The sequence below is a fragment of the Mytilus edulis genome, chromosome 14, assembly GCF_963676685.1.
Source record: "Mytilus edulis chromosome 14, xbMytEdul2.2, whole genome shotgun sequence".
NCBI classification, from domain to species: domain Eukaryota; kingdom Metazoa; phylum Mollusca; class Bivalvia; order Mytilida; family Mytilidae; genus Mytilus; species Mytilus edulis.
In genome coordinates, this window is record NC_092357.1 from 27,866,355 (window position 1) to 27,883,756 (window position 17,402).

At 30.9% G+C, this 17,402-nt stretch overlaps 1 protein-coding gene across 2 annotated transcripts; it reads left to right on the forward strand.

The window, feature by feature from the left end:
• Nucleotides 1–1,747: 1,747 nt before the first annotated feature.
• Nucleotides 1,748–14,514, forward strand: LOC139502712 (methyltransferase-like protein 27). 2 transcript variants are annotated; one of them, XM_071292276.1, is made up of 6 exons: nucleotides 1,748–1,842; nucleotides 8,786–8,933; nucleotides 9,366–9,494; nucleotides 10,665–10,800; nucleotides 12,083–12,175; nucleotides 14,333–14,514. In XM_071292276.1, the coding sequence occupies exons 2-6, from the start codon at nucleotides 8,823–8,825 to the stop codon at nucleotides 14,500–14,502; spliced, it is 639 nt and encodes a 212-aa protein (XP_071148377.1). In that variant the 5' UTR covers nucleotides 1,748–1,842; nucleotides 8,786–8,822; the 3' UTR covers nucleotides 14,503–14,514. The 2 variants fall into 2 exon arrangements, with proteins under 2 accessions (XP_071148377.1, XP_071148375.1); XM_071292274.1 differs by lacking the exon at nucleotides 1,748–1,842 and adding an exon at nucleotides 7,565–7,650.
• Nucleotides 14,515–17,402: the final 2,888 nt, after the last annotated feature.

Genomic DNA, 17,402 nt, shown 5'->3' on the forward strand with positions numbered 1-17,402 from the left:
ACAAGACGGGTGTGGCATATGGAGCTGGATCTGCTTATCCTTCCTGAGCATCTGAGATCAATCTTAGTTTTTGGTAGAGATCGTGTTGCTTAGTGTTTAGTTTTCCATATGATGTCTTGTGTACTATCGTTTGTCTGTTTGTCGTTTTCTTTTTTAGTCATGGCGTTGTCAGTTTTTTTCGATATATGAGTTTGACTGTCATTCATTGATTAGAAATCCTTGAACTTCAAACATTTAAAGGCGCGATGAAGTTGTCACGTGCTGAATAATTACCAGATATATTTGGTTGTAATCGGTTTTGATAATGTGTCCTTTATATGGGACAAGGTGTAAACCAATAAACCACTTGTATTTTTACATTGATCTACTTAACAGGTGCCTTTTAAAAGGTAAGGCATCTTTATAGTAGTAATAACACAGAGTCCATTTATTGTAGTGAACTTGGTAAATTAAAAGTATTTCGAAAATAGGTATCAGCTATAGGACATAATTGTGCATGTATGTTTTTTTGTGAGATTGAAAGATAAAGGTGAATATATACAAAATGTAAACCATTGATGAAAGTTTCTATAATTTGTCGAATCATACCGATTCGTTAAAGGGGGAATGAATATAAAAACAAAGGATTTGCATCCCTTTAATGAGTTAGCTTATCCTGAAACCAGGTGTTAAAGAAGTTACAACTATAAACACTACGAGAACATGGACATTGTTACTCCTCAGCAAACGGGGTCAAATTCTAGAAGTAAAACTAGTGATTTATTCGTTTCGATGTATGTTTTTAGGTGAAATATTTTGAATAATAATTTGAACAAAAACCATGGAACTTGAACAATGCTAAATTAGTATTATGAAGAGAGAGAAGAAATAAAATCATCAAAACATCCGCCTTATAATTAACTAAGATAGGAAAATACTTACGAAAATATCTCTCATTAAATAATTCAAAATTTGGTGACTAATTTGAACGCTTCTTTCCAATCAATATAGGGATAAAAGCTACTACAGATCAGTGAATATTTCCTTATATCTTGACTTTCATCTAGAAATTGACAATGAGGGTATGTTAAAAACAAAACTTTACGACAAAAGAGATGATTTTAGCTTACCAATTGTAAACATTCCAGTCCTATGTATTAACATTCCTATATCGCCTGCATACGGAGTAGATATCTCATAATTGACATTGATTGATACGATATTTCCTGGCTTGTTTTTCTTATTATAATTTCTTTGATTGATGATTGCTATTAAACTAAGAGTTCCCGACGGTGCAGTTGAGATCATCCCTTTGTAAATTTTACGCCATCACGAGTTGGTTGACTGTTATGGAATAACCGTTTCACATATGACATCGGAAAGGTTCGTATGTCGTTTCTACAATCCCCTTCCCTTTTCACGACTGTGACCTACCGAATAAGACTATTTACCGGGTTTGTGATAATACAAGCAACAAGACGGGTGTGGCATATGGAGCTGGATCTGCTTATCCTTCCTGAGCATCTGAGATCAATCTTAGTTTTTGGTAGAGATCGTGTTGCTTAGTGTTTAGTTTTCCATATGATGTCTTGTGTACTATCGTTTGTCTGTTTGTCGTTTTCTTTTTTAGTCATGGCGTTGTCAGTTTTTTTTCGATATATGAGTTTGACTGTCATTCATTGATTAGAAATCCTTGAACTTCAAACATTTAAAGGCGCGATGAAGTTGTCACGTGCTGAATAATTACCAGATATATTTGGTTGTAATCGGTTTTGATAATGTGTCCTTTATATGGGACAAGGTGTAAACCAATAAACCACTTGTATTTTTACATTGATCTACTTAACAGGTGCCTTTTAAAAGGTAAGGTATCTTTATAGTAGTAATAACACAGAGTCCATTTATTGTAGTGAACTTGGTAAATTAAAAGTATTTCGAAAATAGGTATCAGCTATAGGACATAATTGTGCATGTATGTTTTTTTGTGAGATTGAAAGATAAAGGTGAATATATACAAAATGTAAACCATTGATGAAAGTTTCTATAATTTGTCGAATCATACCGATTCGTTAAAGGGGGAATGAATATAAAAACAAAGGATTTGCATTCCTTTAATGAGTTAGCGTATCCTGAAACCAGGTGTTAAAGAAGTTACAACTATAAACACTACGAGAACATGGACATTGTTACTCCTCAGCAAACGGGGTCAAATTCTAGAAGTAAAACTAGATTTATTCGTTTCGATGTATGTTTTTAGGTGAAATATTTTGAATAATAATTTGAACAAAAACCATGGAACTTGAACAATGCTAAATTAGTATTATGAAGAGAGAGAAGAAATAAAATCATCAAAACATCCGCCTTATAATTAACTAAGATAGGAAAATACTTACGAAAATATTTTATTTATTTATTCTTGGTCTCTAAACGCAAATATAGTTACATTGTCATTATAACTTTGGCAAATTTAGTATGAGTTTACCTATAATTTTACGTTGGGCGTATTTATACCTTAACGCTCCCCAATAAATGTTGGATGTTTTCGATACAGTTGGATACTATTTTTAGCAATATTTACCGGGGATCATACTTGGTGACGGAAAATTAGTCTAATTATGCATTAAGTTTTACGATCGGTATTTGATTTGACCCTGACACCTTTCAGTGTGTATGCAAACAAAGTTTAACTAGAAAACTGAGTTTCAATTTATCGTTTTCATAGTTAATTGGGACAACGAACATGTAAGGGAGTCTACTCTTTAATACTCAACTGAACGCTATAATAACTTACTGCTGTTTAAGAGAAAGCAAGATTCTCATTGATGAAAATAAGTGGTTGTCAGATTGCTATATGCGTGTTTTAATTTCTTGAACTTTTATGTTTTTGTCAACAAGTGAGAGAAAAATGTTATGAAAAAACCCTAACCAAACTATTTTAGCTGGCTACACCCATGCAGAACAAAATCAATGTAAATTCACGAGTTTATAGCTAACTCTTATGCTCCTTTTAGACAAGGATCATAAAATAAAATTGAGAATGGAAATGGGGAATGTGGCAAAGAGACAACAACCCGACCATAGAAAAAACCAACAGCAGAAGGTCAGCAACAGGTCTTCAATGTAGCGAGAAATTCCCGCACCCGGAGGCGTCCTTCAGCTGGCCCCCAAACAAATATATACTAGTGCAGTGATAATGAACGCCATACTAATTTCCAAATTGTACACAAGAAACTAAAATTAAAATAATACAAGACTAACAAAGGCCAGAGGCTCCTGACTTGGGACAGGCGCAAAAATGCGGCGGGGTTAAAAATGTTTGTGAGATCGCAACCCTCCCCCTATACCTCTAGCCAATGTAGAAAAGTAAACGCATAACAATACGCACATTAACATTCAGTTCAAGAGCAGTCCGAGTCTGATGTCAGAAGATGTAACCAAAGAAAATAAACAAAATGACAGTAATACATAAATAACAACAGACTACTGGCAGTTAACTGACATGCCAGCTCCAGACTTCAATTAAACTGACTGAAAGATTATGATTTCATCATATGAACATCAGGCACAATCCTTCCCGTTAGGGGTTTAGTATCATACCATCATAACATATATGAGAAGAACATAACCTGTGCCATGCCAACAACTGGTTTTTGAATAAATGTGTTTATGTTTCCGGAGCAATTCTGCATTTGACATGTTTGACCTTCATGACTGTGTTACTACATGTACCATGTGACCGTAAAACCTATTTTCTTTTTGACTGATATCAGTTTAGTCTACAAAATTCATGCATACAGTAATTACAAAGGAGGTCAACATATATGCTCGATATCAAAGACGCATAAAGTATAATACACTATCAAAGGTCAGGTCAAGAAATAGATTCGTTATCAAAGACGCATACTGTATAATACCTTATCCGAGGCGAGGTCAGTAACTAAGTTATTGCTAAGGGATGTCTACGAAAAGGTAGTAATATACTGCAATCCATCTGATTGTAAATATATATGATGCTTAAATGAATTAATTATCTTGAAATTATTCCATTGTGTATGTTTGCATTTATCTCAATTAATTCATACTAGCATTAAAGTCATAAGTTTGAAAATAAGTTGAAAAAATTCTACTAACAATTTAGCTATTTAATGTGATTTTATACTTAATTTAGGAAGGACGTATTTTATATTCAAGATTTAATTAATCCCCTTGACAGTATATGCTTAGATGTTTTGCTATATATAAAAACAGGTTTAATCCACGATTTTCTGACCATGTTAGGAAAATGACAGTTGTTATCCATTGGTTGGATAAGTTGGAGCTTATAGTTTTCTTCAGATATTTGTACTTTTTTTAACTTTTCAAAAGAGGCAATTACAACATAAAAATTATTAGAGACAAGGATATGTGATTAATACGCACAGCATTTAGATTACAGTACAAGTTATCTATATGTTCTTGTTTATACATCTATATTTTTGCAAATACATATCTTTAAGTACAACAGTTTACTTATCTAGACATATTCTTGTTCATATATCTAAAATTGCATATAAATTTGTCATGTTAGATCAAACAAATATGAGACTTTTACCTGACTTACTTGTAAGGTACAACTTTATAGTAAAATAGTTTGTGTTTGTTTAAACATAGCTTGCAGGATACAGTTGTAGTTCTCCCTGAAGGTGTGTCTATCTATGCATTGCTATGCATAATATTGCATATTTTAAAAATATTAATTCATTTGGTTCTTAAATTGATTATATTTCCACTTTGCTAATAAAAATTGAGTGAATAAAATTTACATTACAAACTGTGAACATTATATCAATATCTCTTCTTTGAAAATAGTAATCCATGTTACAGTTACAAAAAAGGATCTTATGATTAAACCTCTAATCTCAATTATAAAAATTTACAAAGATAACTTTAAAAAAGAGGATAAAGCAGTCTTCTGGAAAGTTTGTAATTAGCACGTGTAATTTTTTTGTCAATAAAAATAATCGAACGTGATTTGTCTTATAGAGAAAACATCCTTTAAAGAATGCCTTACCTTACATGCATGTTTCGTTTCTTTATTGAATCTAGCAGCCAGGAACTTTTATTTTAAGGAATAGTCTTAAATAATTGTATGTGCAATTATTAAACTAAACATATCATTAGAAATAAATATAATTATGAATTCAAAATCGTTGACGTTTGTTTGCAACAATTGCGTTTGTACTTTATCCTGCCTGTCTATTGATGGGCCCAGCCATCTTGTTAGTCATATAGTTGTCCGCAAATTTGTATATCTGAATACCGAAATGATTGAAAATGATATGCGAATGAATCTGTGGAATTTAGTTGGTTTGTGTAAGTAAATAATTTGTTCAATTATTATAATGTTTCTCATAATCGTCATCATCATTCCTAAATAAGTTCCAAAATATGTGCCTTACACATTGGCCTGTAATGACGACGATAAGCTAGACGCCAGACAAAAAAGAAGGAAACAGTTCATTACAAAGAAACATGACCTTCTGTTTTCTTGACAAAAGATTCAAGTAATTGTTGAAATAATGTCAAAAGTGTTATTGAATAATACTATATAGTTCGATGCCTTTATATCTCGACTTAATACTAAACTATTATTTCTATAACCCGTCCAATTAGGAAATATGGTATTATTCCTAAAGAGAAATCTAACAAGACACCAAAGAAGCATATAAGATTATGAAAAATGGTATCTACTAATTATGTCATAGCTTCTTTATTTATTGGCATGAAAATATAAGTTGTGTGTTTCCAGTTCGTTAGTGTTTTATTTATGTTTTTATTTGCTTATCAAATAAACATAGTATTTCAATAACATTGATATAATGACGTATGTTGTTTTCTTTTAGTCTTTTGATTTTGAAATCGGTTCAGTGTTTTTATAAATTGTTAAACTTTAAAAATGTTTATGGATAAGTATTGCTGTGTACAATAATATGAATGTTCACTTAATACGTTCTTTTAATGCATTACATTGGTTGCCATGATAATTAAAACAATGTTACTTCTTTTCACAATTATATGTTCACTTTGCTTTCAGACGCTAGACACATTTTTGCATAAAAAAAATAAAACAGATTAACTAAAATAAAAAGAAAAAAGTAATATATATGGATTGTTTTTATATTTTGATGCAAGTGAATTCATGGCAGAGATAACAAGATTCCCAAAAATGTCAATTTGGCATATCTCAAAGTTAAGAATTTTGGCCAAAAAGAACAATTTTTGAGACTTCAGATGTAAGACTTCTTAGTTTTTAATTCAAGAAACTTTAGAATTATGGTTATCTATCTTTCAACGTGTAAAACAAAAAAAATGTTTACTATTATAATTAAACATCTACCAACTCGTCCAAAAAATCCACAAATGGCTTTCATTTTATCATCCAATAAATTGCTTTTTTTACTTCTCATTTCTTTTTTGTTCGAATTAAAGAATAGAACAATCTAAAGTGATTTTGTACGGAATAGTGATCTCTCTATCTGACAGTTGTTAGTCTCTTTTAATCACTGCCTATCATGATTGTGCTACTATCTCTAACTTAAGTACAATATTATCGTATATTTTTGGCAGGATTTTTAAATGAAGACAAAAGTAGTATACCGGTGTTCAAAAGTCATCAATCGATTGATTTCAAATTTGGTGGATTGTTTACATCACCTTTAACGCATTAAATTTGAAGGTCAATACGCGTGATACTGTATAATGTTTTCTAAATTTTTACCCTTTTGAAAATTGGCACACACTTCCTTTTTTGCCCTTTAATTGTCTGAAATTTGACAAAAAGTAACTGTCGTTAACGTTTTTGACTCATATAAATTGAATTAATATATGTTAGCTACTGAAACAATTAAAGGACATTACATTAAATAAAATTAACAGTGCAATTTCCTGCGTATCTATCAGTCCTCTTAAATTTGAAAATCATGCTTTTAATGTTAAGTGTTTTTTTTTATGATTTTCAACTTAATTTTGAATATCCAACTGACTGCTAGCAGCCGGTTGGATATTGAATATCCAATATCGAATAACGAACCGGCTGCTAACTTCACACACATATATATGTTAGCTATTGAAACAATTAAAGGACATTACATTAGATAAACTTAACAGTGCAAAATGTTTCAGGTCACTTTTAAAACAAACCAAATGATATAACACTAATGTAAACAGATATTACATAACTAAAGTATAAAGAGTCACGTACTATTGAAAAATGTACTATAATTCAAACGTATATACCTTTTACACAACACAACATCAGATATTCTAATTTCTAATCGGAAGCAGCCACAAAAATTATTAAGGGGGGGGGGGGGGGGCTATTATGTGTACGTCTTATTCTCATTCTATTAAAAAAAGTTATTAAATGTTTTTTTTTTTTTTGATTTCGTTTTAACTAAAATGTTAAAGAAAACCTTGTTCAAATAACATTGATTTCAAATATAAAAATTCCTACTGCTATAAGATTATCCATTATTATCTATGACGTTTTAATTGTATTGATCCGGGAACGAGTTCTATTATTACCATAATGATTACATAATTAAAAATAACTTTCAATGTGTTGATATTTCTTCCTTGTTTGAAATTATAATATAAACTCTACTGGATATAAACACAGTGTTTTACTTACAGGTAAACCTGAACCAGTTTGTAGTCTAAACCTTTAATTTTGTATAATTGTTTTATTTGTAACATTCTTTTCTGTTGTAAAGGTATATATGGACGTTTGGGTCTAAACATTTGGCGGTGTTGGGAAAAATTAAATATATAAAGAAGTTTGAGCTTATGTTATTCATACAAAAGACCTCTTATAATTTATCTTTGTTTTTATCTTAAATCATATTTTTTTCATTCAAATACATGTGTATCCTAATTGCATAGCATTATATAGTGGACATATATATTTTGTCTTCTTGGTTGTATCATGTAACAGTATATATAACAAAAAAAGGAAATATCATTTTACTGATCACAATGGATCATAAAATCAGTCTTAATTATAAATGGTTAATTTCAAAACATTGAAATCAAAGACAACATTGCAATAATAATCATTCGGCCTATGAGTTTATTGAACATAAACGTTTACAATATAACTATGGATATAGGTCAATCAATCTGTAGACGTAATGTGTTGTGAGCATAGGTATTAAAATGAATAAATATTGACTTTAAAAAGTAGCATTCTTGTTATGCTTCTGACTGTAAAGAACTGAATATTGGATAAGTCACTCTATTTACAATATATGTAATTATTTGATCCAGATTCGTTTCTCAAATAACCTAGGAAAAAATGCCATTGACATAAACTAGAAAAAAAACTAATGACATTATTTTGCTTAAAGTATTTAGTGATTTGCTGACAGAACACAATTTGAACTCTTGTTGTTTCCTGCTATTTATTATTGTGTCATATATGTAATAAATGTTTTAACTGCCATAGGATATATTTGTTTTGCAAACAAATCATTCATTCATTCATTCGAAATTCAGAAAATGCTGTACAAATTCAAGAATATGACAGTGGTTATCCGTTCGTTTAATTTGATTGTGCTTTTGATTTTGCTTTCTGATTTGGAAACTTTCAGTTTTGAATTTACTTCGGCGTTCAGTATTTTTGTGGTAATACTCTTTTATGCAGAGAACAACGTATAACCATTTTTTTTGGTGGGGAAACATAACAATCGTTTATTTAAAAATAAGTCGTAAAATACAAAAGTTAAAATGCAATTTAACAATTAAGTTTAAATTTTGTTTCCCTTAACAGAAATAAACTTTCTATTCATAAACAATCCGAAGAAAAAATGGAAGATGATGACAGCAAAAAACAGCGGGTATGGTATTTGTCCGACGGTAATCCAACACAGGAGGAAAGGATTAAAGAATACGATAATTTCTGTACTACATATGAACAGGTTAGATTTATGTTCTTGTCATACAATCAGATGTAAATTATATACCTGCTCTTGAAGACAAATGCTGAATGACTACAATATATAATGTACTGCTTCAGCACTCTTACAATTTTATATTTGTGTCACAAGAATGTTCTTGAGGTCAAATCATGAACATCTACACGAAGTGTTTTTTGGAATACCAAGTATTACACACGTAAAACATTAGAGGCTATTAATCATTAAGGATCTAAATGGAATAAACAAATTCATCACAGGTCAAATATGACCAACGGAATAACGATTGTTATAGATATATATTTACTAAGTTGTATTAGTATAAGAAACTTTATTCAAGAACGTTTACTTTTTTGTTTTTGTGTATTTATGCAGATTTGCGTTATTACGATATATATCCACATCACTTCTCCGTTTTTTTTATCATACTTTAAGGTATTAGGAGAAGAGAATTGGCAAAGTCCGTATGTTTGTGCAGAAACAGTTGGAACATATATAACTGACAACCGAGACAAAGTGGAAATACTTGATCTAGGAGTTGGAACTGGTCTGGTTGGAAAACGCGTAGGTAAATTGTATTTAAGTCTTCAAACCTAAACATAGAATATAAGGGAGAACTCATACCTTATAACAAAGAAGATGTGGTATGATTGCCAATGAGACAACTGTCCACACGAGACCAAAATGACACAGACATTAACAACTATAGATCACCGTACGGCCTTCAACCATGAGCAAAGCTCATACCGCTTAAGCTAGATATTATTGATTAAATATTCGAACATCGTCTGAATTCACAAATGCGCGTTTTTTGATTTCTTGAATAGGATATTATTTTTAATTTCTCTTGACTTTAAGCGTAAAAATAGTTAAATGCAAGAAACTAAACATTTTTTCACGCGTGTTTTCTTTGTTCTGATTACACTTCCTGTTAAGAATGTTTTGTACTTAAGCTCATGTTTAAATCAATTGAAACAAAATCAAAAGACATTGTACTCACATAACAAGAGTCCGAGCGAAATGTCTAGTGATTGGAATACATTTATCCACATAATACCACTGCAGTTTTCGTAAACATGGTGTTTCAAAACTTATGATATCCTCTACATGTTGTGTTTGTTAATGTGTTGTAAAGCAAAATCAAATCTCTATATCACAGTTCGAAAATTGACACAAATTGATGTATGTTAAATAAAAAAAAACTTTCCATATATAAACTGTTATAATGTTGAAAACATGTATAATGATTATAATTTATATTTATTGCCAATTTTACAAAAAAAAAATGAAATAAATATAGATTCTTACATTGGTACCAGTGGATTATCGGATTTATCCAATCGAGATAGTTAAATTATCAATTTTAAAGTCCGAGCCGCTTCGGCGAGGACTTTAAAATTTTTAATTTAACTATCGAGATTGGATAAATCCGATAATTCACGAGTAACTATGAAAGAATCTGTTTCTCTAATGATTAAAAAAACATTTTCTTTTTTAGTTAACCGAAAATCCCCTTCGAGTGCCTTTCACATTGCACGAAGTTGTCGATTTCATTAACACCTGTAAGCATATTTTGATTCATCCAGTTAGCTAAAAAGGTCATGACCCTTAAAATCATCCAATGATGTTCTGAGATCACCGGCAACCACACGTTGATTACATTTTTTTATACAATGGTTTCGGAAAGCGATAAATTTCCATAGAATTAGAGAAATCATTATATATTTTTTCCAGCTGCATGAGCTTGGATTCCGTATTTTTGATGGAATTGATCCGTCACAGGGCATGCTGACCTTGGCAAAACAGAAACAGATATATCGCAACCTTTACTGTCAATTCTTTACATCAGAACCTTCAAAAATTAAAGAAGGTAAGCATTGTTTTAAAAAAAAAACAAGTTAATATTTAGTAAACTTGACAATTACAAGTATTGTCAGAGGTGTATCAGGAATAGATTACCTTAGCTGTATTTTGCAAAATTTAAGGAAATTTTGGTCTTCAATGCTCTCTAGCTTCGTACTTTATTTGGCCTTTTTAACATTTTTTGATTCGAGCGTCACTGATGAGTCTTTTGTAGAAACTCGCGTCTGGCGTAATTGTAAAATTTTAGTCCTGGTATCAATGATGAGTTTATTTATCTGAAACGACTTAACAAGACAAACTTATTTTTTAGGGCTTATTTGTCAATGTAAATAGCAATGTTATTATCTGATTAGTAACATTACTATACATATTTGTGAATAAATAGAGGGATATAAGAAACTGTTGATAAAATTAAACTTTGTATACGTAAGACGCATCAAATGATTTAAACTCAAATTACAATTACTAGTGTAGTGTTCTTTGTGCCAACTGTTCTACAATATTTCAAGAATTGAAATAGTAAGAAGTATGGATTATCGTAGCCATTTTGCTCAACCTATATCGTAATACATTGTACTTTCCAATTAATCATATTCAGTAACATGTATACTAGATAATTTCATGATTTCATGCTATCTTCGGAAATTTCAGATTGTTTTGATTCAACCAGTTTACGTATATATAAAACATCATGTGCAATTGTTTTGATTCTTATACATCCTTGACTTTAAACTATTCGGCTTTGAACCTTCCTGATGAAGGTAAATCTGGAAAAGTGCTTCGAACAAATATAATATATTGCGTTTTTCTATACATTTTTTTTGGATAATGATTGCATTCTAAAATACACAGCTACTTTTGCATAGGTACTATTTCTGTACTAAAAATCTGTAATGCTAGAAATCTACTTTTAATATTCAGTACTATTTTGTTACTCTAAAATTATTGTAATATTTAGGTACCTGTATATAACAGTACTTTATTTATACTTAAAATTTAGGTACTACAGAATTTTGGTTACTACCGTTACATTTTCAGCATTTTGAAAGTTTTTCTATTACAAATCTCTTAAAGTTATGATTTTCAAACATGGAATATTGTCTGTACCAAAATATTTAGTACAAACCAAGTACTGTAAAATACAAGTACCTAAATATTACAATAGTTTAAAAGTAAAGAATAGTACTAAATATTAAAAGTAAATTTTCAGTACTACATATTTTTAGTACAAAAATAGTACCTATGCAAAAGTAGCTGTGTATATATGCTTTATTTTTTCTATTCTGTAGGTTCATATGACGCAATTTGTATATCTGGTGCCTTTGGAAAAGGTGACATTCCGGAAGACTCAGTGTACGAAATGATAAGACTTGGAAAACCAGGTAAAACGTTTGTAAATATAACTTATAGTCACAGCCTCTATTTAGTTAAAAAGCTAGCTGGTCATGTTTGGGAATTTTGGTCATATGTTCTGAATCCTCTGGTTTTTTCGATTTAAATGCCTTAACAAATTTTGCACGGTGATCCCAATCTTTCTTTTTATAATTCTTTTACATGTATGATAATAAGCTGTTTGATAAAGTCTTTTACAATTTTTAACTATTTTCTAATAGTGTTTGAGGACTTTAACTTGTCAATGATAATGCTATGAAAAGTCAATAGAGAACATTTTCCCGCCAAAATTTCAATGGCTTATATCTCGAAAACAAGCACCGTGACTTATATATATTTGTTTTGTCTCATTTGATTCCTTAATTAATCCCCTATCAACATATGCTAGGGTTTTGAAAAGTTAATTATTTTGAAACTGAGAAGCCAACTCCCTTCAACTTCCATATTCCTGACTTGGTACAGGACATGTTTAGACAACGTGGTGGGTTGAACCTTATTTTAAGGCTAGCAAAATTCTTGCTTAAATGCCTGTGTAAATATATACACGACAAAATTACCGAAATAATCTGAACGTGTTTGCTTTATATCTATAAGAAGAGGGACGAAAGATACCAAAGGGACAGTCAAACTCATAAATCGAAAACAAACTGACAACGCCATGGCTAAAAATGAAAAAGACAAACAGACAAACAATAGTACACATGACACAACATAGAAAACTAAAGATTAAGCAACACGAACCCCACCAAAAACTAGGGGTGATCTGAGGTGCTCCGGAAGGGTAAGCAGATCCTGCTCCACATGTGGCACCCGTCGGGTTGCTTATGTGAGAACAAAGGTAAATAGTCTAATTAAGATATGTACAATGTTAGATAATACAATACATGAACGACAGGTATCTGTATACTCCCGAAAATACACACTTCCATAATCAATTTTATTAGTGTCGTAACAGAGATTTAAGCAGTTCACATGTTACACATCCATGACATCATTATCAAACTTCTTCGAGCTAAAAATTTTAAAGTTTTCAGGATTTATTATCCCGTTTTTAAGTTCATTTTCTTGACATGCTCAGACGGGTGAACACTTTAAAAAAGAACAATGTTTTTCTTACTGTTTGGTTTTAGCCTTCAACTAGATAAGACCGAGTAATCGCAAATCTGAAGTTATTTTTTTGTTAGCTTTTTTTATGTCAATCTGATGTGCTGAGCTTTCTCAGACAATATTTTGATTCTATGCCATTACACTACCGTTCAATGTCAGAAGATAATTTAGTGCCCGCAACATGTTAAACTCAGCCATAATATGTATTAACTTGTTCTTAATAAGGAGTCTGAAATGTCGTGATTGTCGTTTATTGTTGGACACAGGTATCATATTTGATTATCGGTTATTGTTTTCGACAGAAATTATGCTGATAACTTCTAATTTGAATAATGTTGCACTTGTACTTTCGGGACTTTAAAGACAGATTACTATGTAGTATTCATTTTGTTTATTGTTGAAGACAGTACGATGACCTTTAATGGTTTACTTCTTCATCATTTGGTATCAGGTGGCAGCTGGGCTTATTGTCAATTACACCACATTTATAATGTTTACAAGAGTAAGAAATTGGAAACAAATATAGCTGTAAATTAATCACTTTATCACAGAACAGTTTACGCTGTGTCTAAAATGTATAGTTGGTTTATATTGAATCAGGAAAAGAAAATTAGTGCATTAACATTCATTATATTTCGTGTATTGCAAAACCATGCCACTTAAAACCCGTAGTCAAAGAACAATGAAATTGATAGTGTAATATAAATCAGAGGGCGTTTGGAGGAGGCAAATTGAACGTCATTATTTATTAAATCAAATTAAAAATATACGTCAAAGGGACAGTAACACAACCCTAAATGAAAGAAACACACATAGAAAATGTAAATTTTCCACACAAACATAGGGTTTATTAAAACTATCAACTATTTCCCCCCGATGTCAGTCTCTTTATTCACCTATGCCTTTTTTCAAGTGTTAGGACTCATGAAATTTATTATTAACATTCTCAGGTTGGATGTCATCTAGAAAGGTATTATACATTATTGTATCCCTATTATGTATTTTGTAGATTAATGTATGTAGGTTGAATTCTATTTCAGGTTGTATTATTTGTTTTGTTGGAAGAACAGTTGCATTTGAATTATTATTGCCATTATTAGAAACATTGGAAAAGGAGAAACAACTGAAAAAAGAAGAAATTACAGAAACACAGAAATATCGAAAAGATACTGCGGCTCTCATTATTGTGTACAGAATAATAAAAGACTAATTACGCATTTTCTTTATATGTTACTCTTTCATTCTGATTCAACCTGATACAGCTTAAAGGTCAAGTGACGTATTTCCGTCTTTTAGATTCCGTCTTCGTCTGCTTACTTTTGTAAAAATCTACGATGTCAAGTTAGAGTAAATATAACAAGCCATATTCATTTCTTGGCAATTTGGATTGTCTCGCCTGCCAAAATAAAAAAAATAAGGGTTACACACAGGTTGTGTAATTATCTTGAAAAAGGCTCTAGATTAAAAAAAAACGTAATAGCTACGATGTATGTATCCACCTATTGTTTAGTTACACTTTATCTTACAGACGACTTCTTGCATTAGATTTTTGCCGTGTAAAAACGTTTTTCCATATTTTGTTTTTCTTTTTACCTATTTTTTAAAAATTTTATAGCATGTATAGATAGAGATACATTGTAATAGAATAATTGATCAGCAAGGTAAACGATCAGCAGGACAAGGTCTTCAAATAAAACAAATGAATAAAAAAGTGCATTTGTCTTCTTATTTTAGATATGACCATTACAGTGGTTTAAATATTAAAAAAACATGCATGTGTGCCATTAATATGGACAACTTAGATAGATATGAAGAAAGGTCGAGATGAAAAACGATAAGCAAGCCAGGATCTACAAATATGTCTACATATATTCAAGGATCGTTTAAGTAAATCAATATACTCTAAATAAATGTAATCTTTAATGACTTGATAACGGTAGGTTCGTCCTTTGTTGAGAATATTTCTATAAGCATGATTAAAAGTAATATCACAAAAATACTGATAATTTAAAACGGAAAGTCCCTTATCAAATGGTAAAGATGAGATGTGAAGTACCCTAACGTATAAGATGTCGATGCACGTTGATTAATATTTCCGAAAGATGTCCTTTTACCGATGATCGAAATTAGTAAATGCTTTTTTAAGTTTGCAATATCGGAAAATTGTTTAGTAATAAAGTGATTTCGTTCGTTAAAACCAAATACTTTTACATCGTATCAATTTTGTCTTTTCTGACATCGGACTCTGACATATTTACAACGGATTTAGAATGTACGTATTGTTGTGTGCTTGTTTTTTCTACTTTGACGTAAGGTACAGGGGGAGGATTGAGATCTCACTTAACATTTTCAACCCCGCGACATTTTTTGCGCCTGTCCCAAGTCAAGAGCCACTGTTTTTTTTAGTCTTGTGTGTTTTTTAAGTCTTGTTATTTTATATGTTTTTGAGTTTAGTATGCAATCCATGTTCAATGAACTAGTCCACATTTTTATTTAGGGACCAGCTGAAGACCGCTCGCTGATTTACAGGTTTTGCTCGATGTGTTTGAAACATTTTGGTGGCATGTTTTTTTTCAATTCTTTATTTTGGTTTTACAAAAAAAAAATTCGGCTGTTTTATGCTCGTTGGCCCTATTTCCATTGTCAATTTCATTTGTTTTGTTCATGTCAAACCGTTTAAATGAGTCATACAGACTAATTGCCCATCGACTAGACTATATACAAATAAGGAGGTATGGTATCAAAACTTTTATATTTTAAATGACGTGAATTTAGCAGAAGCAAAGCCGAACATGTATCAAATTGGACGTGGCAACGTTTACAATAATCTCACAACAAAAATACACCTATTGCAGATCTGACAATTCAAAAGTTAAGAACAACTTATTTATAATAGCATGTATATATGACTGACACATCCATCAATACATATCCATCATCCAATGAATATAAGACGTCATTAACAGTCAGATAAAAAACGTGACTTGTGCAATGCCAAAAATGAAGGTGTCGACAGATTGTAGTTTCATGAATTGCATATGTGTATACAAAAAAAAAAAGACCAACATAGGTTTAATTACAGTTTTGAATTGGGGACCATATTTAATATTTCAATGATTGATAAGTTTACCTTGATCGTATCTTAAATTCAGGACTGAGAAAAATCATTCATAAAACAAATGGGATATGCTATTCCGTATGCAATACGATTCCTATATGTACAACTTAACTTGCAAACCAAATTTCTGTACATGTATCTTATAAAAGATGTTGTAAAAGACTTGTTGTGGCATCGAAATAACTGCCTTAAAATTTACCAGGATTACATAGCTTTCACTCATTGAAATTAGTTTTTTTTTTCATTAATACATATATCACGCACGATGTTTAATCGATATAAATGTTTGCTTCTAACATTTATTACACAACAAAATATACCCAGATGTCGATGCCGTCGATTTCGACAATGTCAACACGATACAGAATCGAGATAGATTTTTCTAAAAACATCTATGACACACCCAAACATGCCATGTTGTTTTTTTGGCAAGCTACGTTTTTGTGTTAACATTTATTGCGGCTTTTCCGCATATATACTTTATGATATTTTATTTTTATTGACATCGCTAGTTTGAAATCAGAAACCAAATATTGCAACAATGTAAACGCCAAAGGTTGATTATAAGAGGTCATGTTGTTATCTTTGTTTTGACGAACAGATATTAGTTATGGAGGTTTTTGATGAAATGACAGCTGAAATACTAAAAACATTGTTCCACAAACAGTTTTTGATTCCTACGTTTTACGTTATTAGTAGTCCGTGGGCATTTCATTGGAAAATCTGCACTATTACCAAAGGGCTTATGGCGACAACCAGCAATAACTTCCTCAAAAGCTATTTTTCACAGGAAGCAATAAATCTGCAGCCATAGATATAGATAAAGCTACTAACTTCTTAATATCAACTGTATTTTCTACCAAGAGTATTTAACTGAAAACGTATTTCTTGAACCACAAGAAGTATTTAGATGGTTATACAAATGAAGAACATCAAAAACCAGTTAGTTCCTTAAAATACAATCTAGTATTTTTTTTGGAAGAATATCAAAT

Coding starts and splice junctions, on each gene's coding strand:
- LOC139502712 (XM_071292276.1), top strand. CDS start 8,823: ATGGAAGATGATGACAGCAAAAAACAGCGGGTATGGTATTTGTCCGAC. Junction 9,495..10,664: donor CTGGTCTGGTTGGAAAACGC/GTAGGTAAATTG, acceptor TATTTTTTCCAG/CTGCATGAGCTTGGATTCCG. Junction 10,801..12,082: donor ACCTTCAAAAATTAAAGAAG/GTAAGCATTGTT, acceptor TCTATTCTGTAG/GTTCATATGACGCAATTTGT.